The sequence below is a fragment of the Tiliqua scincoides genome, chromosome 2, assembly GCF_035046505.1.
Source record: "Tiliqua scincoides isolate rTilSci1 chromosome 2, rTilSci1.hap2, whole genome shotgun sequence".
Classification (NCBI taxonomy): domain Eukaryota; kingdom Metazoa; phylum Chordata; class Lepidosauria; order Squamata; family Scincidae; genus Tiliqua; species Tiliqua scincoides.
Genome location: NC_089822.1, coordinates 149,252,478 through 149,275,204, shown reverse-complemented (window position 1 = coordinate 149,275,204; position 22,727 = coordinate 149,252,478). Strand labels below are relative to the sequence as shown.

The 22,727-nt window shown below is 45.0% G+C and overlaps 1 protein-coding gene across 2 annotated transcripts; it reads right to left on the bottom strand.

Moving 5' to 3' along the window:
• Positions 1-3,409: 3,409 nt before the first annotated feature.
• ACTG1 (actin gamma 1) lies at positions 3,410-7,268 on the bottom strand. 2 transcript variants are annotated; one of them, XM_066617647.1, is made up of 6 exons: positions 7,190-7,268; positions 5,848-5,979; positions 5,518-5,757; positions 4,814-5,252; positions 4,437-4,618; positions 3,410-4,336 (listed from the first exon to the last, which is right to left on the bottom strand). In XM_066617647.1, exons 2-6 carry the CDS (start codon positions 5,968-5,970, stop codon positions 4,193-4,195), a joined length of 1,128 nt encoding a protein of 375 aa, XP_066473744.1. In that variant the 5' UTR covers positions 5,971-5,979; positions 7,190-7,268; the 3' UTR covers positions 3,410-4,192. The 2 variants fall into 2 exon arrangements, with proteins under 2 accessions (XP_066473744.1, XP_066473745.1); XM_066617648.1 differs by lacking the exons at positions 5,848-5,979; positions 7,190-7,268 and adding an exon at positions 5,380-5,425 and having other exon boundaries at positions 5,518-5,549.
• Positions 7,269-22,727: the final 15,459 nt, after the last annotated feature.

The following is a 22,727-nucleotide window of genomic DNA, read 5'->3' as shown; positions in this document are numbered from 1 at the left end:
TCCAGTCTATACTGACTGGCAATAGCTTTTCTTGGTACTATACTGGAGGCATTCCCAGCCATATTTGCGTATCAGCTGAGCTATGAGCACTGATCAATGGCTCCTCACCACTTATATTTCTGCTACCTTACATTTCTGATTAGATGAATCTAATCTCATCTTCCTTTGGGGGGGGGGGAGAGAAAAACTCAAAAGCATTCAAGCACATTTTTATGACAATTGAGAAACCAGGTAAGGTCCAGTAGCTTCACTGGAGGAGGAAAACAGTTAAGTACTGCAGGTGTTGCAATGCAGTGTATGTGGCCTCTCTCACTTGCCATCAGAGTCATTCCAGGCACAGGAGGCACCATATTGCTTGGCGAGCACCTGCACATTGCTAACACTGCCTGGAATGGCCCTGATTTTGAGTACTTAACTGTTTGCCCCCACCAGCTACAGTACTAAGGTCTGAAAGAGCTCACCCCCAAATCCAAATATAGTGGAAGACTCCTAAATCCTCCAGCACCCCACAAAGGAACCCATACTAAGAAATACCATAGTGGACTTGGTCAATGTGAAACTGCAAAAACCTAAACTGTCCCTTTGTACTTTATTGTCTGTCCTCCAGCCTGAACAAAAACATGACAGAGAAAACTGTGAAGGGTCAGGACTCTAAAAGGCCAATAGAGACTTCTCTAAAACAATGCTCTTAAGCCCAAAGGGACAAGCTAAACCCTTTCCCCTGTGATGAAATCTGCATGTTGCGCATCTTGCAACGTGTGCCAAAATGGGATGTTGAATCTACAGGTTGCCTTCTTGAAGATAATTTGGACTTCCTCAGTGCACCATCAACACCACCATCAATCAACCCTTTTACGCTTGGTTGAAAATGAAGTTTTAGAAATATATGACAGGGCATTAGATGATTGTAGTATGGGTGTGTGTGTGTGTGTGTGTGTGTGTGTGTGTGTGTGTGTGTGTGTGTATATATATATATATATATATAATATTTGATATATGATAGACAAATGCAAAATGATATTAAGAGGTAAATTTAGAAGAGGAAATTGATTAGGAGATATGTAAAGATTATTAATTTTAGTTATATATAATGATATATTATTTCCTGCACCTTTTTGGGTATGTAGTGAAGTGTGTTGTGTTTTGTTTTTTTCGTGTTAAAAAACTTTTTTTCGTGTGCTGTGTTTATATTTTTTTTTGGAAATAAATTTTTTAAAAACGTGAACATCCACATCTTTCCTTTGTGGTTTGCTTTGCCAAAAACCAGCCTACATTTTTAACTCAAGGTGTTAAGAGTTTCTCTCTGACTAGAAACTCAAATAGTAAGTTTTCTCTTCCAAACCAAAAGTCTATTTGGGAGACACTAGCATAGCCCTATACAGCCAGAACATGCATGACAAAAATGTCCTTCCCCTTGAGCAGAACATTTTTTTACTTGCAGTAATTCATGTGAAAATTTTCCAAAGAAGGCTAGGAATAACACATCATATCCTGTAGCATGCTAACACTTGAAGAGGGATTTAGCACTAAGACTTTTGTGGATACTCACACAAGCAAGCAGCTGTCAAATTCAATTACTCCAACCAACAGATCTTGCTTATTTTGACATTGGAAATCACCTAAAAATGCTTGGGAAAGCAGATTGTCTCTCCACTGCAATGGGAACTTCCAGGCTTGGTAGGATAACTTTCTTTTCGCCTTCACACAAATTAACGTATAACAATATTAGGAGTAAGGCTTCCCCTTAAATCCTTGTTAACAGTGCATGTTAAGTACCAAATCACTTAAAGTGTCACTCCACAGTTTTGCTAATATAAAACTAGCACGTCATTGTGGTTCTACTTTTGCTATGCAAGTGACAATGTTTTCCAATTCATGCTGGAGACAGAGCCAATAACTGCAAGTTTACATTCCCAAAAGGGGGAAAGGGAAGAGAGAAGTTTCTTTTGCCTAATACTCTGTAAAGTTCTGGAGAACTTCAAAGCTTGCTCATTGCTTTGTGATATTTTAACTGGTTCTAATAAAAGTATTCCCCCCCCCCACGCACACACCACCTGTTCCTAGAACAGAACTTCTCATTATTGAACTGTTATTTCTGGGAAAAGCTCAATCAACAGAATGTTTCTATTGGAACAGTCCTTAGCACAAACCAATGTGCACTCTGCAGGCAGTTTTCATGATGTTCACTCCCGAGTTTTAGAATGCAAGACTTAAAGTTTTTAAAGATCTACTGCAAACAGTTGCCCATTTCCCCTTCCCCATTTTCTAAGACAAGATAAATGTAATATTCGTCTTATTTAGGCTACATTTATTTTCAGGTCTGATATTTCATGAATATCACCACAGCTCCAGAGGGCCAGCTCCTCTATAGGGCATAAAGACACTTTGACACTGCCATGTGATACACTCTTGAATGCTGTAGCAACTCATTTCCTATCCCCTCCCACACCCCTTTATGCAATGTTCTTTTACAGTATGCATGGAGAATTTATTCAATTAAATATGTACACACATGGGCAGAAAAATTATAGCTGAGATCAGGCCCTCATCCAATGCCCATTAATGGCTAGCAGTGTCGAAACTTACAGGCACTAATGAATAAGGTGGCCAGTGTTCCAACAGCAATGTCTACAGAAATTGGAATCTGCTTAAGAGTGTCTCGATACAAGCTTATTTATATTAAGCATGGCCTTTTGCTTTTTATGTAGAAAAGCACAAATTGAAAAAGTCACCCTCTAGTTCAGCCCTTGCTCAAGTACTTTTGCAAAACACTTAAGCATCACAGGACAATCATGCAACTATTTAACCCTATGAAGACTACTTACAATCTTTGCATAAAAACAGCTATATTATATTTCTTGAGTAATCTTTGATTTTCTCCAAGAAGGCCTAGTGCTTCTAGCTGTGTTCACTAAGGGCATTGCTCAAATGTCCATAGTAATATAAAGTGTACTGGGTGAAGTAAGGAATACCAGGTTGGCCTAGTTTAGTGAGCTATGCTAACATTTAAGTACCATGTAATTCACATTGCATAAATAGGTAGAACACGTCATTTGGGGAAAGGTTTACTGCCACTTAACTATTTTACTTACAACCCATCACATTAATACCATGTGATGTGAAGCTAAAGTGGCATCATGATAGCAACAAAGCTTGCAAAATATAATGACTTAGAATGGGCAACATAAACTGAACAAGTAAACCAAGGCAGTTGCCATCTATCTTTTCAGTTATATTTTTACTATACCTTAATGATTACATATTTGTATTATGCAGCCCATTAACCTCTCTCTTACCAAGTGAGGAAACAAAGACCTGGTAGGCAAAATGCACTTTATCATGACTATACTATACAATACAAGATGAAACATGCCAACTCTAATCATTTATGTAGTACACAATAGACTAGTTTCATTTACTGCAGCGCTTTTTATTTTCCTTTCACAATGACATGTTGGGCAGTACAATTCTCAACTTTAGGATGACTTACAAATTTTGGTTTTCTACTGTCATGTGACAACATTAAGGCAACGTACAAAAATCTTACATAAATTAAACCTGATGATTAAATTTACAGGTGTCAACACGAACATTGGAGCAACTCAAGTTGAGCAACTTTGCCCTGTGATGTCTTGCTGGGATATAGGTGGGCAAGAAAAGAAAAACAGGTTCATAAGGCTTGGATGTGATATGTTTCCAACCCTGCTAGGAACAGTGGCAAGACAAAATGGCCATCCTTTTCACAACACTCTTGCCAGCCTCAACAAGTGATCTGGAATTCTTAGCGCTTTGTATGGTGGAAGTCTGATCTTTGTTACCCTGTACAAATCTAGCCTCAAACCCCATTATTACACTGCTGGTTACACCAAGACCACTATCCCAGGTAGTTCAGACACAAGTTAAACCTTTGTATTGTATGAATGCCACCTGTACTACGTCCTAGGCCAGATGTGTACAGGGTACAGTTATACTACTATGTACAAAGGGAACAGTTAACTTGAGTACAGGATCCTATCAGCAACAGGTAGACATCCTCACAGGATTATTGGAGACAGACTTCCCAATGACAATGTTTGAAGAGAAGGCTTATTCCAGTTTCATGAGGCTAGCATGAGGTGTATATATTTGCCCACGCAAATTTATACCGGTGAAAACTCATGCAGCAAATGCTGCGCATCTGCCAACAGTCTGTTTAGAAGCATTTACGATGGACAATGGATGGGCCAGACTCATCATATTCCTGCTTGCTGATCCACATCTGCTGGAAGGTAGAAAGAGATGCAAGGATGGAGCCCCCAATCCAGACTGAGTATTTGCGCTCAGGAGGAGCAATGATCTGAAAAAAAAAGTAGGATATTAAATTTCTACTCTTGTACCTTCTGTAAGGAAAAAAGGGGCTTTGATCCATCAGTAGTTTGGACAGGGAATGCTCTTACCTTGATCTTCATTGTGCTGGGAGCCAAAGCTGTGATCTCCTTTTGCATTCTGTCTGCAATTCCTGGATACATTGTGGTACCACCAGACAATACTGTGTTGGCATATAGGTCCTTTCTGATGTCTACATCACACTTCATGATAGAATTGAAAGTGGTCTCATGAATGCCACATGACTCCATACCTAGGATAAACAAATTCCCAATTATACACTTGAAGATCCCTGCTTAAGTGACAGACAACTATTCAGTGTGTGGGCTATCATACAGTCCATATTAAGAATGTGACAAATATTACTACTAACCCATTTCTGCCCAATCTACAAGTATATACATTTGATCCCTATTGCATATATGCAATGTTGGGCTTAAATGCTTACCTAGAAAAGATGGCTGGAAGAGGGCCTCTGGACACCTAAACCTCTCATTTCCAATAGTGATCACCTGACCATCAGGCAATTCATAGCTCTTCTCCAGAGAGGAAGAGGAAGCAGCTGTGGCCATCTCCTGCTCGAAGTCCAAGGCAACATAGCACAACTTCTCCTTGATGTCACGAACAATTTCCCTTTCAGCTGTAGTGGTGAAGCTGTAGCCTCTTTCTGTCAGGATCTTCATGAGGTAGTCTGTGAGGTCACGGCCAGCCAAATCAAGTCGGAGGATGGCATGAGGAAGGGCATAACCCTCATAGATGGGCACAGTATGCGTGACACCATCTCCAGAGTCCATTACAATACCAGTGGTACGACCAGAGGCATACAGGGATAGCACAGCCTGGATAGCCACATACATGGCTGGAGTGTTGAAGGTCTCAAACATGATCTATGGAGAAAATACATAATTGTTGTATAAGTATCAGGATCAAGTCACTTCACACACATGCTGTCATGCAAAGTTTTTGATGTTAGGGAAGAATGCCAAAGAAAGCAGGCAGAAATACAACAGAAACCTGAGACTTCAAGGAAGGAAATGCCAGGAGAGGAGAGGACAGAACCCTGAAAACAATGAGAAAAAAAGTTGTAACTTAAGAAAAATGGTAGTGAAATGGGTGAAAGTGACAGATGCCTCCACTGCACCATGTCTATACCTGTGTCATCTTCTCCCTGTTGGCCTTGGGATTCAAAGGAGCTTCAGTGAGCAGCACAGGATGTTCCTCAGGAGCAACACGAAGCTCGTTGTAGAAAGTATGATGCCAGATTTTTTCCATATCATCCCAGTTGGTGACAATGCCATGTTCAATAGGATACTTCAGGGTCAAGATTCCTCTTTTGCTCTGAGCCTCATCTCCTACATAGCTGTCTTTTTGGCCCATGCCAACCATGACACCCTAAGAAAAAAATTAAGACCAAGTTTAGAACTTTGAAAAAAGAACAGAAATCTCATTTGTGACACAAGTTCTAACACTTTGGGTACTAACCTGATGGCGTGGGCGCCCAACAATTGAGGGGAACACAGCACGAGGAGCATCATCTCCAGCAAAGCCAGCTTTGCACATACCAGAGCCATTGTCAATGACAAGCGCTGCAATTTCCTCTTCCATTTTGCAGATCTGCATTTGACAAAATAGCCTTTGTTAGACAACATTTGTACTGTACTTCACCACCATCAGAAAATTTAATTTAATAAGTCATAAGGTACAGCAACACCATAATTACAACCCCTTCAGACACCACAAGGTTTCGGCCACTAGAGGCTGCTCTGGCAGCTTGCCATCCAGACTGGGGCCCCACCCTCCTGACTATTTTAACCATGACTAGAGCTTGCCCTACTTCTCTGCAGAGCAAGGTACAGCAGATCACTTACACCCCTTTGTCTTTAAGCTGGCCCCCAAAGCTAAAAGAGCATGGGATACAACTGCACCCATCTTCCACTGCCAAAAATTCAGCAGGGAGACTGATAAAATGCTGCTCTGAAGAAGCCCTTCCTTCCCACTATGCCTCAGGCCCTCACAAATCCCACTTCACACACTCATGAAATTACAAGATGCAGCATTTACAGGGGCACCCGGGCTAGCCTGCAGCCCTCAGGGCTGGTCTTGCCACCTCCAACAAAGCCATATTCCCACATGGGAAAACCTGCTTCTGGGCTTGCACCATTAACTGCACAATGGCAGTTTTCACTCCTAAGGTGCAGTTCCAACCTGAGACACTTAAAGCAGAACTAGAAGCGAAGGCACACACTACTGCAGCCTCAAGTGCAGGAGCCAACCCCTCCAGCCCCACTGTGGGGACTCGGAAGGAGCGCACCCCACCCATAGGATGCACCGGACTCCTCCCTCCCCCCACTGGCAGCCCTCCGCAGACGCGACCACACCCTCCTCCCCATCCAGCCAAACCTTCTTCCAGCCACCACGGCCCCGGCCCCAGCCCCTCCCGCCCCCGCCGAGTACGTGGGGCTTAAGAGTCAACCGCTCCCCTCCTTCCCGCCCTCCCCCCGCAGCCTCGCTTACATGCACTTGGGGGGAGAAAAAATAACCCTTTCCCGCCCTGTGACGTCAGGCCACCGAGACCAGCCAATCAGGAGGCGCTCGTGAGGCTTATCGCCCTAACGGTCACCCCATTCAAAAAAAACCGTTGCAAGTACTGGACGCCTCGGGAAGGGTGGGGGTGGAGAGAGGTAGGCGGCGCGCTCCACTTAACGGACGCCAACGCACGGAACCGAACGCGGTGGGCTTCAAAGGTAATTTAAAAAGAAATAACCCGCCCACTCTGCCCCCTCCCTCAGTAAAAGGAAAAATGAGCCAGCTGCGCTGTACCTACCTGTAAGGAGACGGGAGTCTTCGGTGTGAGGAAGATTAGAAATAGCTGCTGCTGCTAGATCCGCTGCCGCCGGCTGAGTGAGACCGTCCCAGCGCCAGCCCCGCCCCTTTTATACCCAGGGGGCGCTGGCCCCCGCCCCCCGGCCGAGAACATCGCCATATATGGAGATCTTTCAGAAACAAGTGCTTCCATTGGCAGGCGCGGGCCGGGCCACGTGGGGTGGACGAGGGCGGCTGAGCACCGCCTCCCGGTCTTGGCCCCGGAATCTGTATGAGCAACGAGGCCCAGAGGGGGGAGGGGTGGAAGGTGGAAGTGCTGCCTTTGCCCAGCAAAACCAGGAGAGAATCCCCCTCCATCGCTTCACCCTCCCTCCACCACCAGCAGAAAGATGTGTATTGCTCACCCCTCCCCCCCACATACATTACTTTGGGGCACCCAGGCGTCTCCACCAACAGCCCAGTCCTACGCCTGTCTACTCAGAAGTAGGTTCCATTAGAGTCAATGGGGCTTACTCCCAGGATAGTGTGGAGAGGACTGCAGTCCAAGGCTGCAATCCTGTCTACTCTTACCCGAGCTTACCTCTTACTTAGCCGGAGTAAGGTAAGCCCCACAACCTGACTATTGTGGCTTTGACTTGGCCACACAGCAAAGGGGGGTGTTGCAGTAACACCAGCCCTGGCCTTTCCAAAGCACCCTGAGCCCACACACCTATGGGACATCCTGCCACAAAGCACAGTGTGACTGCTTTGTCCCTAGCAAAGAGGCAATGAGTGACCCTTTGGCATAGTGATCCACCAACACACGAACTACATAGCTATGGCCTTCACCTGTAGGGCAAAAGCCTTTTAAGGCTGCAATCCTATAGACTCTTTCTTGGGAGTAAGCCCATTGAACACAGTGGGTCTCACTTCTGAGTAGACATGCATAGGATTGTGCTGTCAGTATGCTCTTCATAGAGATAGAACCATCCACAGACTGCAACAATACTTCCAGGACATGCTTACAGAAGTGCCCACTATGTTTTCACCACTTCAAAATCCTTTGTAGTGATTCTGGTAGTGATTCCACCTTGTCCTTGCAGCATCATGTCCTGGTTTTCTTGTTAAAATTGCCACTGTTTCAGCCCAACTACAGCACCCCTTTTTTGCCACCAAACTGCAAATGCTAGCTGTACCATTATATTTTATCTGTGTCACCCCATCCCTAGCTAAAGCTGCCACACCTCAGTGGTTGACTTACTCAAACAAGGGCAATGGGACTTTTGCATTCCTATAGGTCTACTCTCACCAACATTCTGGACTCACTTGTTTTCTCTAGGAGACACAATCACTCTTGTGGTTTTGCTGTTCCAGGAGAAAGCAAAGGCGAAAGATGCAATGTTGGCTCCAGTCTTAAGTATGAGAAGCAGTTTGCAAGAAATTGAAGACAGAGGCTACAATGTGATGAAAAGCAAAGGATATGAAATGGATAGTTTTGCATAGGTAGGTGGTGGAAAACAAACATTAACAAAAGCCAGACAAATCATACTTGTGCATTATGTCCAGTCCTTGAGAGAAGACTGGTACTGCAGGTTGCAGAGAGGGAGTGTTCAGCCTAAGGGGATCAGGTACAATGTTTCTTTAGACTGTATGCAAAGCAGGAGACCAGTTCTTTGAAAATCATGAGATACATGGTTTGGATCACTGTAAATGATTGAGATATGGTACATCTACAGGTCTCAGAAGGATGTGATGTTTTTTACTCTCTAGGATTTGCATCTATGGTTCCAGGAATCAAAAGAATCCAAGCTGCAGAGGTAACCACTAATTTGCTATTGAAACATGGGCCTTAAAATGCCCCAAACCTATTTTCCTTTTTTCTGAATGTGATGTGCAATATGCTTAAGAAATAGTGGCAAAACAGATCCAACTGGGACCCTGAAGATACAAATGGAATTACTGTAGCTCTTTCATGAACAAAAGAGGGCTTCTTCTTGTGGTCCATAAGGCTCCAGGGCAGGGTCCCATCCCCCCAAGAGAATAATATGAAATGTGAGGAAGAGTAGCTGACAATCTGCCAAGGATTTGAAAACCATAGCTGTGCCCTTGGCTGTAATGTCCTTTTTAAGTTCTACTGCAAACCTGACCATCTATGACTGACTATCCTGCTGAGTTTCCTCTAACAACAGAAAAAGCTCTTTTCATTTCTGATCCTCTGAAGTGAACATACACCTCCACTGGTTATGCTCTGTGCAAAGGGGGTATGGATTCATCATGAACCCATAGCTACATAAGAACATAGCTGTTATTCATTTTTCCAATCAAAGGGCTTAGCTGCTGATTAAAATCTGCCAAGACAGGTTGCAGGGAAAAGGGAAACCATTCTTATAATATAAATGCCTCTTTTGACCCACACAAAACTGCAGTGTTGCAGAAGCAACCTAGCGCTCTGCCACTCAACACAGGTAAAACAGCTGGTCCCAGCCCATCCCTGTTCTGTGCACACACCTAGAAAAATAAGCAGACCTCGCCTACATGCAAGTGACTAAGCTCTTTCTTTCCAAGGAAGTTACCCTTGTCTTCCTAAATTGGGAAGCTGTCTGCCAGCTCAGCCAATAGCCAAACTACCAATAAGAGAAGGCTAGCATATGAGTAACAGCAGCTGAATCAATGGTAATCAGAAACATCATAACACTGAAAGGAGGGGATAACAATGCATTTGGCATCTACTGCTCCACACCTTAGGAACATTCACAAAATAGTCATATTTTATTCTGGATTATTTGATTTTGTGAAGTGGCCACCTCCAGCTTGGTACTGAGAATCATTGAAGCAGATTAAATTAACATCACAGTTCCATGCATGAGCACACAGTGAAAAGATGGGGGTGGGGATTCAACTTTATTACTAATCCACCGCACTGTGTCCTTCCTACTTCCTTACTAGTATTCAAATCAGGATTTCTTCCTTCTGATAAAACATTTGAGAAAAGGAATGTTTAGAGGTAATAAGAAATGGGGGGTGGGAGTGCTACAACTTCTGAGAGGCCTGACCCTGACACCCCAATTCTTCTTAATTGGGTTTGTGTTCCCTAGATTTCAGCTGTACCCATCCCATCAATGTTATTTGCCAATTCAAAAAAAAGAAAAAAGAAAAAGCCTCAAATGGCCAGGAATTTAGCAATACTTCAGAGAAAAAGAGGAGCTAAATTACATCTCAGAGGATGCACAATTTGGGGCTGTACAGCTACAGCTTTACAACTAAGCTGGAAATTCAGGTGCTCAGTCAGATGGCAGGTAGCTTATTTTTTTTTAAAAGGTATCTCTTTGTCTGACTAATGTCAGAAAGGAGGAGTCAGTCTAGACCTTCTCAGGGTCAATTGGTCCCAGTTCTTTACTAGCTTGGGGGTACATTTTTTCCCATTTCTTCACCAATATCTCACCATTCTTCAAAGGTCATTGTTATTTATTTATTTGAATATTCCGTTTTCTCTCATTCCTAAGCCCAAATGCCACACATGGTGGTGGATCAATTCACAAGGTCTATGAGATTTGGCAGGGACTTGTTCCTATGCTGGAGGGAGAACCAGAGTGCTACAAAACAAGAGGGTCTCTGCCCCCCTCGCCCAAGCTCTTTCAATGAACTGACAAGGTCTGGAGGGGAGGGCCTGGAAGCAGGGGCCTGCAGTAGGCCTCAGGACAGCATGGGGCTCCTGCAGGCATTTGCATTCCTGGCCAATTCCTTTGTGCTGAAGGGGAGGGTGTGCTTCCCTCAAGGCAGCTCTCACAAGACAGCAGCATGCTGCTGAGTCTCCCCTGCGAGGGAGCAGCAGCAGCAGCGACCCTGTTCTCGCTCAGGCTGGTGCAGAGACGCCCAGCCCCAAAGGGGCCTTTCGCGTTGGCCCCGCTCCCGTGCACGAGTGCGCGGACCTGCCAATTATTATTATTATTATTATTTTATTAATGTGTACCCCGCCTTTTTACCCAACAGGCACACAAGGCGGCTAACAAACAATTAAAAATACAACATAAAACAGTTAAAAACAATTTACAATGATTAAAAAGCTAAAAAACAAAAACAAACCCGTGGATTCATATAAAAAGCAAGAAACGCCAGCCAGCCTGTCAACAATTAAAAGCTTTTTGAAATAAAAAGGTCTTCAGTCCACGCGGAAACGTTAGCAACCAGGGAGCAGTTCTCAGTTCTAAGGGGAGGGTATTCCACAGTTCGGGGGCCATCACCGAGAAGGCCCTATTCCTGGCCGCCACCCCTCTCACATCTCTTAGTGGCGGCACAGTCAAAAGGGCCCCCCCAGAAGATCTAAGAGCACGGGCCGGATTGTAGGGAAGGAGGCGGTCCCTCAAATACTCCGGACCGAGCACCTCCAGAGGAGGCAGCGGTCCTGACTAAGCGGGGCCCAGACAATGGCTGCGAGCACGGGGCGGGGCCCCGGAATCTGCATCGGGCATGCTCTTCAGTGCCTGGGAGCCTGCCGCTCGCGGGGCAAGGATGCTTGCTGGTGCGTGGAAGCTGCCGCCCTGCGAAGGCTCCCCGCACGGAGGGGGGAGAAGGGGGCTGTGTGGCCAAGTGCAGGCCGAAGCCCTGCAAAGCCTGAGCCTGGCGCCCTCCGCGTCAGCTTCCGGAGCCCTGCCCCTCTCACTGGCTGGCATGTGCCTGCTCTCTCGCGTCACTCAGCTGCAGCACCGGGAAGGGGTGTGGCGGTGCGCGTGGAGGAGGGGAGCGAGAGGGAGGCGGACACGTCGCGGGGCTGCTGCTGCTGCTCACTGGCTGCAGAGAAGAGAGAGGCTCCCACGGCTGCTCAGACATGCTGGCGGTGGCGGCAGGGCAGCCTTCCAGGGTTTGGCACCTGACTCATGGCCTGCAGGATGAGGTGCCTTTCTGAGAACGACCAGGGCCTTCATTCTGGGTCACACACACACAGCTGCTCCCGGTTGCCCGCCCTGCCTGCCTGATGCAGGGTGTGTCGCTTTCCCCGCTTCCAAAGCACATCTCAGAAGTGGGAGGTGGAAAGGGCAGTGTCCTTTCCAAGGTGAGAGCTGTTGGGGCTTCGCTTTTTGCCGCTGCACTAGAAACCTTTGATCTCCCTCCCCTTACGTGTTAACCCATTTCTGCCCAGCCCACAGAAGTACATGATTGATCCATGTTGCATATATGCAGCATTGAGCAGAATTAAACTGGCCTGTGGGCGACAGCACATGCCCAAAGGCACTATTAGGAAGAGTTCTTCCAGGAGTAAGCATTCTGCACATTGCACATGCCCAAAGGCACTATCTCCTGTATTGCCTGTATGAACAGTTCTTCCAGGACTGAGCACTCTGCACATGCCCAAAGGCACGATCTCCTTGATTATGAACAGTTCTTTCAGGAGTGAAACCGGTTCCCAGTCCTGGCTGCAATGAAGCCCTGCAGCGCCCAGGTCCTTCTTTCGCTCACTCAGTGAGACGCCGGCCCCGTCTCCCTCTCTGCAAAGGGAACAGAGAGAAGCACCTCTTTCAGTGTGCTCGTGACCCCGGGCGGCAGGGAGCCCGTCCTCCTCCTGCGCCAGTCATTCAGCCCAGCCCCAGCCTGATGACGGGGAGGGAGCAGCCAGCCCGGCGTGGGTGCTTGTGTGCGTGGTGGAGCCAGGTGGTGCTGTGCCGCAGCCCAGGTGACACACGGCGGACGGGAAACAAAGGCCTCTCGCATGCCTATATTTGGAGATTACGGGCTCGCGGGACCGCCCTTGTGCGCTGCCTGGGAGGGCTTGCGCACCTAGCTCCTCGCAGCCAGGCAGGCGGGGGACCATCGGACTTTCACTTTCGATCGCAATCAGAGGGAGAGGGCAGAGGAGAGAGTCCCCTCCGGCGATATTGCAGTCTCCGGGTAGCCCCAAGGCAACGTGCTCCTCTTTTTCCGGGCACGCCGTTTCCTCCTCCCACGCCCACTGCCTGCCTCAGTCATCCTTGTATTCCTTCCAGTGCCCTGTGAGCGAAGATGCCTTGCTGTGTTCCTCTGTGCAGCATATCGTGCATGCCTACAGTGTGTGGCTAGCATGGCTGCAGTCCTACATGTGTTTACTGGGGAGTAACAGCCCAATCCTATGCATGTCTACTTAGAAGTCTCAGCAAATTCAATGGCACTTACTCCCAGATAAAAGTGTATAGGATTTGCAGCCTAGGGGCCCAATCCTATCCAATTTTCCAGTGCCAGGGCAGCCCATGCCAATGGAGAATGCACTGCATCCTGTTGTGGGGAGGCAGTCACAGAGGCCACCTCAATGTATGGGAACCTCGAGGCTGCATTGCGGTTGCACTGGTGCTGGTAAGTTGGATGGGATTGGGCCCTAAACCCTTAATTGAACATAGTGACATCTGAGGGTCATTTCAAAAGTTACAGACAAACAAATCCTATTTCTGTGTAGGAATTAGCAAGTATCTGATATGTAGAGCATCATCTGTGGTGATTACACATGTATGGATTACATGGTGATTACACATACTCACCATGTATGTACATATAGTTTATTCATGCACTGTTTTTTAGGTACATATCATTATTATTAACAGAATTTATATACTGCTTTTCAACAAAAAAGTTCACAAAGTGGTTTACCAAGGAAAATCAAATATAATGGCTCCCTGTCCCAAAAGGGCTCACAATCTAAAAAAAACGCATGTGGTATTGTTTGGCGACCTTGAGGAATTTTCTCACTGCATAGGGCCAGGAGCCTAATGCTATCCCCACTTACCACACAGTAAGCCTCATAGACTATAACGTGGCTTACTTCTGAGTAGACATGCATAGGATTGGGCTCTCAGTGATATACTCTATCACTTGGAGCCATATCAGTGATAACATAGTTTAAGATTTTCAACGGATTGGAGCATCAATCAGGCATAGGAACGTTGCATGTAGTGCAGCTTATGAGTGTAGCCCTTCTTCCTGCTTTTATTGCCTTCCCCCAAGCAGTGGTCCTCCATTGCACCTACTTAAGTTTACCTGGTCCACTGAGATCATGAAAGGGAGATAGATACAGATATTTAGGAATTTTGAAGGTGTGTATACATATGATTCAGCTCATAGAAAGCTGGTGGTTGAGGCTTGGGGAGAATGAGGTGAGGGTGTAAATGGTTCTGTGGCTTGGGTCTTAGGGTTGTTCAGACAACAACAAAAACCTTCTTTAAAAGTCACACTAGTCCTGATCTGCCATTTCTAGTGCCATATCCTGTTCTCCTGTAAAAGATAGTTGTCATTGCTGGAGAGTAGAGAGGTTGTGCAAGATAGCAGTGTGTTCAAAGACATGCACTGCAGCTCTGGAAAGGATGAATAAGGATGAATACACAGCCTCCATTTAAAGGAGGGGGCAGAATGGGAAAGGTCTGTAGATAGGGTCAATCCTATGAGGGGAGGGGTAGAGGAGAAGAGGTCATCATACTAATCTTGCCAATTTACTTTTCATTGAAAGGAGTACATGAACATTGCTTCAATGTTACATCAGGGGAGCGCTCATATCCCAAGACAGTTAAAAAAAACAAAAATGCAAGGAAAATGAACTTGCAGCTGGGACAATCACAATCCAGATAGGCACAGTTATAATGGGTGTACTTGCAGGGAATGGGGAGAAAGAAAACCACATTTTCCCAGTAGCTTGGGTTTCCATTGATGGTAAAATTGCCCTATATTGTAGTTGCAGCACTGGGGGGGGGGGGGGAATGTGATCTAAATCCTCTGAATGGTTGAGTGACTTCAATTCCTGTGCCATTCCTGCATTTTTTTTTTTAAGTCTCTAGAGGCCCTTGGACAGACAAGGGAGGAAGACACTTAGATGTTGAGGCAAGAAGATCTGCAGTGAGGTGTGTTCTGAAACAGCTGGTGTTTTAGGAGTAACTGCATGGCTTTTTAGACTGTGAGCCCTTTGGGGAAGCATTTATTGATTTATTTTGCTATGTAAGCTGCTTTGTGAACTACTTCTGTTGAAGAGTGGTATATAAATATTCTTAATAATAGTAACAATAACAGTTGCCTTTAAAAAGGTTTGCACAGACCAGGTCCAGTGGGCTCTGTTACTGCAGAGATTTGCAATTCACAAACAAAAGTTAGTCCTGGGCAAACAGCAGGTTAATCAAACTCTGTTAGTTGTCTGTCTGCAGTGTACCCAGTGAGCAACACATTGTGATTAAATCATGAACAAACTTTGTCTCACAGTCTTCGACATCCAATCACCAACTTATCTTATTTTTGCTGATTTTGCACTTCTGCTAATTGGCCCTTGGATATCTCCATATAGGGTCAATCTGGGACTGGTTTCAGTACACATAATAAAACCCACAGGATAAAGGTGAAAGTTGGAGGAGGTAGGCTACTTCTATGCTGGGTTTCTCTGTCTTTCCAAATGTCAAGCCCGGTGTTGCATAACATTTTATGCGCTGAAAAAAAGGGCACAGACACCTTGGCAAGGAGGAGAAGCAAATCGTGGGACTGAAAGCATTTCCTTTTGTGTACAGTACCTTGTCCCACACACGTCTGCATATGAATATGCCCCAGAATACTCCACAATCAGTTTCCTGACAGATTCAGACCTATTTCTTTTCTGTTCTGGAAAACATCACAGGATGATACATCTAGTGCCCACCGAAAGTGTCTCTTTTCCTGGAATTTCTCTCATTCTCAATACAACGCAGTCAGGCTTATTTGTTTGTTTGATTATAATGAGCACAAGTCTCATGGAGTCAGTGGCATCACTAGGGGGTGCGGCCCGCCCTGGGTGACACGCACAGGAGGGGGACACGCACTGGGAACTTAATAGCTTAGGGAATGATTTGAACTACAGCAAGAAACTGATGGTGTAGTTGTTCAGAAGTTGGACTTAGATTTTGAAGAATCCGGTTCAAATCCCCACTCAACCATGAAGCATCCTGGATGACCTTCGGCCAGTCACTATCTCTCAGCCTCACTTACTTCACAGGGTTGTTGTGAGGACAAAAAAAGGGGAGGAGATAAGTACACTGCCCTGAACTTCTTGGAGGAAGGGTGGTAGAAAAATGTGAAAAATAAAATTAATTCAAGAGGTTTTACACTAATTAAGCATATGTCTTTTAACAGATTCATTAATCAATTACTTTATTTACATGTATACTTGTTTCCAAAATTTGTGCCATTTTAACATACTGAATGAAGAATGAGCAAAACAACATGCAATCTAATAAACTTACAGGGCAATCCTATGCATGTCTTCTCAGAAGTAAATCCCACTGAGTTCAATGAAGTTTACTCACAGGTAAATATGCATAGGATTGTAGTCTATTACCCATTGTTACATAAAAAAGCTATTTTTATTTTTTCCCCGTCATAGCATGTCAGTTCAACTAAAATAGCTTCAAAAATAAATGTGCTCTTAATTCTCAGCCCCACAGATTTAAATGTACCATCACTAATTAACATGAGTCCCTCCTGATTAATTAGCACAAGCTTTCAGCAGATTCATCTGCTGACCCCTGTATACTATATTTTGAGCTTTTGGTATAAAAGGTGGTTTCCATTTCTGTAGTTCCAGTGTAGAGGCTGGAAAACTACACAGACAAGGAAATGAGCTGAGTTATAAATCAGACACCCAGATGCAGAGATGTATTTGTTTCTCCATAATGCCTAGTGACAGCTTTCCCCTGGCAATGCCTCTCTACCATTGATATGAGCAAAGAGAGAACTAAGATTTAGGAACAAGATGGATTCCCGAGCACCCAGTGAGTTGTGCTTCTGGAACTCTCTTCTTCCCAGATGCTGATTTGTGCAGCCTGGCTGGAATGAACATGCCACCCACTACCCACCCACCCTTAGTCAGGCAGAGGTCACTTGGTTGCATAACCATTCCAGTCCTTGCAGGCGGAAGCACAAAACCTAGCAGCAATGCCTGCGTTTGCTCTAGGCTCTGCCAGCTGAGCCTGTTCTGAGGACACAGCCGCTCTTCCTGACGTTGCTGTCTGTGGGTTTCTTCAAGGCCCACTCTCTCCCTTTTGGTTAACACATAACTGCTTCTATCTCTGTCATACAAACTAAGAAGGCATAAGAATTTATGAGAGGGAGGGCCTGTAGAGATGAAATCATACAAACACTGGGAGGAAATGTCATTCCATGGCAGAGAAGCCAGCTTGGGTCTGGGGAAAAAGGTGAATTCAGCCAAGATGAATAGCCAAGCTTCCCCCAATTCAAAAATAGCAAAAATACTTCAGCCAGTAATAATCAAGAGGAAATCTGGAGTCTGGATGACTTTATATGCCTCCCTGACCCAATTAGCTGCAGATGGTTTGGTGGTATGTCATCATCATATTACAAAGTTGGGCGGGCATGATGCTTCTTTTGCAAGTCTGGCAGAAAGTCTCATCTAAGAAAGCCATCCACATGCCTGATCCAGTCCCATTCCACCCAATACATGGAGATAATCCAAGCCTTCTGCAGTTTTGCACCATTTGTTTTTACATCCTAATGCCCTGAAGCACAACACATTATTATTAGTTTACCCTGAAGACATTAGTTCAAGTCAACATTCACTGATCACTGTGAAACAGAAGGAACTGCAGGACAGGTTTGACTCTTCAGAAGCCCCCCAAACATTCACAGGCAGGTTTGCCTAGCTGCACTGCTGCAATAGAACAGATCAGATGAGTTGAGGGGAAGGACCCCCCCCCCCCAAAAGAATACATCTAGATTAAGTTGGTGTAATGGCCATTGGATATGTGTTGTATGTTGCACCACAGCTTCCCCTCCACATGAACATAAATGTACATGCATTCCTGGTTCAAAACTATTAGTTGTAAGAGGGCTTGTGTGGCTATGTGAATGAGTGAGGGAGAGCAATCGATAAAGCAATGCAGTCCACTTGGCACCATTTCTTGCTGCACTCAAACTGCAGCAGTTAAGATCCCCAGCTGCTCACAATCTTGAAACTGATCTCATCAGCTGAAATGATGATGATATAGGGTCACAACTGAGATATCCTCTGAGGATGGGCTCATATTCTCCACAAGGGCAGCACCTAGTCCTTTTCTGCTGCTGGACTCATCCCTGGAGGGAACAGCACATTTTATATGCTTTCACTGGGTGGTATACACAGCTGCTCCCCTCCTTTTGTCCTCACAACAACCCTGTGAGGTAGGTGAGGCTGAGAGACAGTGACTGACCCAAGGTCACCCAGGAAGCTTCATGGCTGAGGGCGGATTTGAACCTGGATCTTCCAGGTCTAAGTCCACCTCCCAAACCACTACACCACCCTGGTTCTCTTTACTCTGAAAAGAGTAGTTTGCCTTGTAGTGGTTGGGAGAATGGGTGGCTGAGGAGGAGCATCTCCAGCTGTAAGAAAATAAAACCCAAACCAATACCCATCCTACACACAGTCCTCTGGTAGAACCAGAAGCAATTCCCTTCTTACCCTCTCCTTCAGTTATCACTTCCCTGGACAGATGGCATTTCCCTTCTTGCTCCCTGAAGTCCCCTCCTCAATCTCTTTCTTGTGGCTTCCTACCACAGAGAGGCATCTGGGTTCTTTGGTTCCATTTCCCTATTTGTGTCATTAGAAAAAGGAAGGATTTTTTGACATTCTGCTGTCGGAATTACCCAGACAAATTATGCGGGTGAATGATATTTCCATGCAAATGGCTACTGTGGGTATACTTCAACTGACTTTTTTGTTTTCCAGAGGGATCATGTTGACCAGCAATGCAGGAAATTGGCAGGGAAACCTTTGTGGGTATGGCTAATTCTGTCTTGCCCTGCACTGTAAGGATGGAAAAACGCACCTCTAAGCTTCCCCTTAACATGGAGAAACTCCTCACTTTCGTAGAGTCACACTTCCTCTATTACAGGTATTCATGATGAGGCAAAAGCTCCTGACTAAATTATACAGATTCTCAGCTTTTGGCAATGCAGGTGCAAGGAATCGTCTGGCAAAAGATCAAAGTGGCAGCTTCAATTTTCTTTTCCCTGGTGAGGTAAACAGTAGACTAAAAGAAGAACCAAAGGGATTCCTGCATGTCCCTCTCTGTCAACACAGAGCAATTTGCCTGCATTAGTAAGAATAAACACTCTCCGAAAATTGTTCAGCAAGATCAATGTACTGAAGGAGGAAAGGTGGCTGGGCGTAGGGCACTGTAGAGAAGAAAGTCCCAGTTACATGGACTGGCTTGCAGTCCAGAGTGGTCCTACTGCACCAGTCACTGAAGCTACTCCAGAGGAATTTGAGGATCACATCTACAAGGACACACATGGAGCAGCAATGGATGGAGTTCACCCTGAACAAATACCAACAAGAAAGAAGACAGGTTAAAAAGTGGCAGGATGAAATAGATACTTTATATCTTTTATAATAGTGTTGTAGAAGATTGACCTTTGTTAGGTGTTGAGGGTTGTTTTTTTTAACCCCAGCAGCACTTGTCTGTGATCAGCTGCACCTGCTGAGGTGCAGTCTTCTGCCCAACTCTTAAATGCACAGGCTCCTTGTCATTTTTGTCAGCTTTGGAGAACACAGAGTGCAGCCATTCAAGAGAAGGACCATGGGGCTGAAGGAAAGTAACTCTCTACCACCCAATGATGAACTTTGCCTTCTGGGGAATCAACATGTCCTCCTGTCATGAGGCAAGACTTTCCAAAGTGGCTTTTGCTGATTTTCTGAATGTGCTACCTAGAACTAATTCCTAGTTCTGTAAGTATAAGGTCTACCATGCCTTTCTTTACTCCTCTTTGCCTCACTAGAGACCTGCATGTTCTTGTTCCTATCAATCAGTTCCAGAGGGAGATTGAAATAGCTGTGGGCTTTTATTTTTTCAAAAGGGACATGCTACTTTGCCCTCTCCCCAGTAGACCTTGGTGCAACTTGAGGCCTTTTTGCACCAATCACTATAATGGGAGTCTTCATAACACCTCCTTGACTCCATTACCATCTATAGACTTCATTTTTCATCTTGCCCTGTAACAATCCTTTCAGCCCCACTCTCTTTTTGTTTGTATGTAACAGCCAGCCTGACCACAAGAGCTTCCTTTGCTCTTTGCATCCTTTAACTGGCCCTCCTTCCTCTTTCTTTTGCATTTTTCCAACCAACTCTCCCCCCCCCCCCCGCACCATTGCCTGTGCTTGCCATACCCCTGCCACACTAATTTCATGAAATGACAGACCTGTAGTTGGTTGGTTCAAAGATAAAGCATAGATCATTCCATCCCAGACCACCATTTGTGGACATTTTTACATAGCAATTATATAACAAGGACTGAACTGAAATTAGCCAAATTCTACATGAGCTAGCACTATTCAGGGAAACTCATCTATTTCAACCAACAGAAAAGTATCTCACTTCTGTATTCTCTGCACTGCCAACTCAGTGGGGAGTAGCAAAGCACTGATGGAGTAAGCAAGCACTATTGAACAGCATGTGTACAAATTCGTGCCCTAAAAAGGACACTATGGGCACTTCAGCCTTAACTGATAGGGTCAGGGTTGCCAGCTTCCCAAGATTAGCCTGAAGTCTTCAGGAATCAGCAAGACCACTAAAAGCAGGTGTTTCCAGGTAACTACTAAAAGCAATCCTTATGATTTTAATAGAGACTCCAAGAGTTTCCAAATTAAAGTATACTGGGAGAAAAAAAAATCTTCAGGATTAGCTTTAGTCAGATTGACAACCCTAAAAAGGGTGCATACAAACACACCCAATACAGCAAGTTTCCTGTGGAATTGCACTCAGTCCATTTTGTTCAAGCGGACTATCTTCTCTCCCTGTCAAGAGAAAAGGATTCTGCATGTTCACAGCAGGAGACAGGTTTGCACAGCTCTGACTGGCCAAAATCAATGCCATCACAAGACCATTTACTCTTCCCTAGAGCAGTTTTTCAGTTATTTAAAAATTGATTGTGCTTTAAAAAAATACATAAGTGGATGCATGTATGCTTTATTTAATAAACATACATGCATTGCTTTAAAAAAAATAAACAAGCAACCTCATCTATAGAGGGAGGGGAATGATTAAATCTGTGTTCAAATTTGCCAGTTAGTAATTAGTTGTTTGGATTCCCAACAGGGGAAGAAGCTCACATCATTGGGGGGAAATGGGCTGCAACTCCCGTGCATTTTTGGTGGGAGGGGGGTACATTTCTACACACTCCTGTATGGAGCAGCATGGCTCTGAGTCAGAAACATCCATTTTGTTCTATGGAACTACAGTATTGTGAACTGAGGGATGCTTCCATAAAGTAAATAGCATCTGGCAGCCCTGCTTAGCACTCAGCCGCTCAAACTCCCTGAAGTCTGTTCTTAGCTGCTCTCATGAAGAAACTGGGCTCTGCCCTCAGCAAACCTCATCACACTAACAAATTCTCCAGCTTTTCATTAGCCTCTCTGAGAAATATAAGGCTTTAGCAAACCATCAAACAAGTAATTTTTTTCTGGGTTAAATAAAGAGGCAGATTTCATTCCTGCTAACATGAAAATATGCACATATTTTCTACTAGTCCAGAGTAACAGGCATGCATCCTGAAGGATAGTTCAGTTAGTATGGCTGAGTTAATATTTGTTGAATATATTTGTAATATTAATATAATTGTTCATTAGTGTTGCCCAGCACCCCACTCAGGCACATCACATGACCATTTCAGGTCAATGGTGATGCTTCTGGGATGCCCCCAGAGCTGTCAGCTGTAGTTTGATTGAAAATGAACATGTCAGGGAGAAGGTTTCTAGCCTGGCCTTCTACCAAACATACTAGTTTTCTATGTGTAGGGATTTTTTTTTACATTAAAAAAAAATCACTAATGAACTCGCACTTGAAGGACTCGCACTTGAAGAAAAAGACAGGCAGCCCAATCTTAAAAGGGCTGCCAGCATAGCAGGACTGGGGCACCAAAATGGCCGCCACTGTTTTCCTACAGGGGCAGGGAGGCAGCTGGAGGTCTCTTCAAGATAAAAGAACATTAGTTCTCTTACCTCATGTCAAGCCCCAGCCTACCAAATGGGGCTAACTAAGAGCTGGACCAGCTCAATTGCTGGTGCAGTGGCCCTGTGTAGGGCTTTCAGGCTTTATAAGCCTGAAATTGTCATTCAACCTTATAAAGGCCCTCAAGCCTTACAGAGTACAGTAGTTTTATACACAGGCTTTCATGCACAAAAACAGGAACATTGGAAGCTCCCTTATACTTCCCCCATCTAGCTCAGTGTTGCCTGCATTGGCAACCGATGCTGTCTAGGAAAGACAGAGAGTCTTTCTTAGCCCTATCTGGAAATGAAGGGAATTGAAGCTGGAACCTTCTGCATGCAAAATGGGTGTTCTGCAGCCAGGGTTTACTACCACTGAGCCATGACCCTTTCCTCTAGCAACTAGGGAACCAGCCCACCTGGGGGCCCAGAATGGGAAAGAAAGCAATTTCTTTCTTCCTTGGGCTTGCAGTGAGGATTTATGAGATAAGCATTGTAAGGCCACTTGTAACCTAAATAGTGCCATTGTACAACAACCCAAAAGAACAACATTGTTCTTATTGTTGTTATATTATATACATTGTTGTTATTATTATATTCACTTACTATTATT

Excerpts from the sequence above, each read along its gene's own strand:
- ACTG1 (XM_066617647.1), bottom strand. The coding sequence starts at position 5,970 with ATGGAAGAGGAAATTGCAGCGCTTGTCATTGACAATGGCTCTGGTATG. Across the intron at positions 4,619-4,813 it reads CTTCCAGCCATCTTTTCTAG|GTATGGAGTCATGTGGCATT; the intron begins GTAAGCATTTAA and ends TGTTTATCCTAG. Across the intron at positions 4,337-4,436 it reads CCAGCACAATGAAGATCAAG|ATCATTGCTCCTCCTGAGCG; the intron begins GTAAGAGCATTC and ends TTTTTTTTTCAG.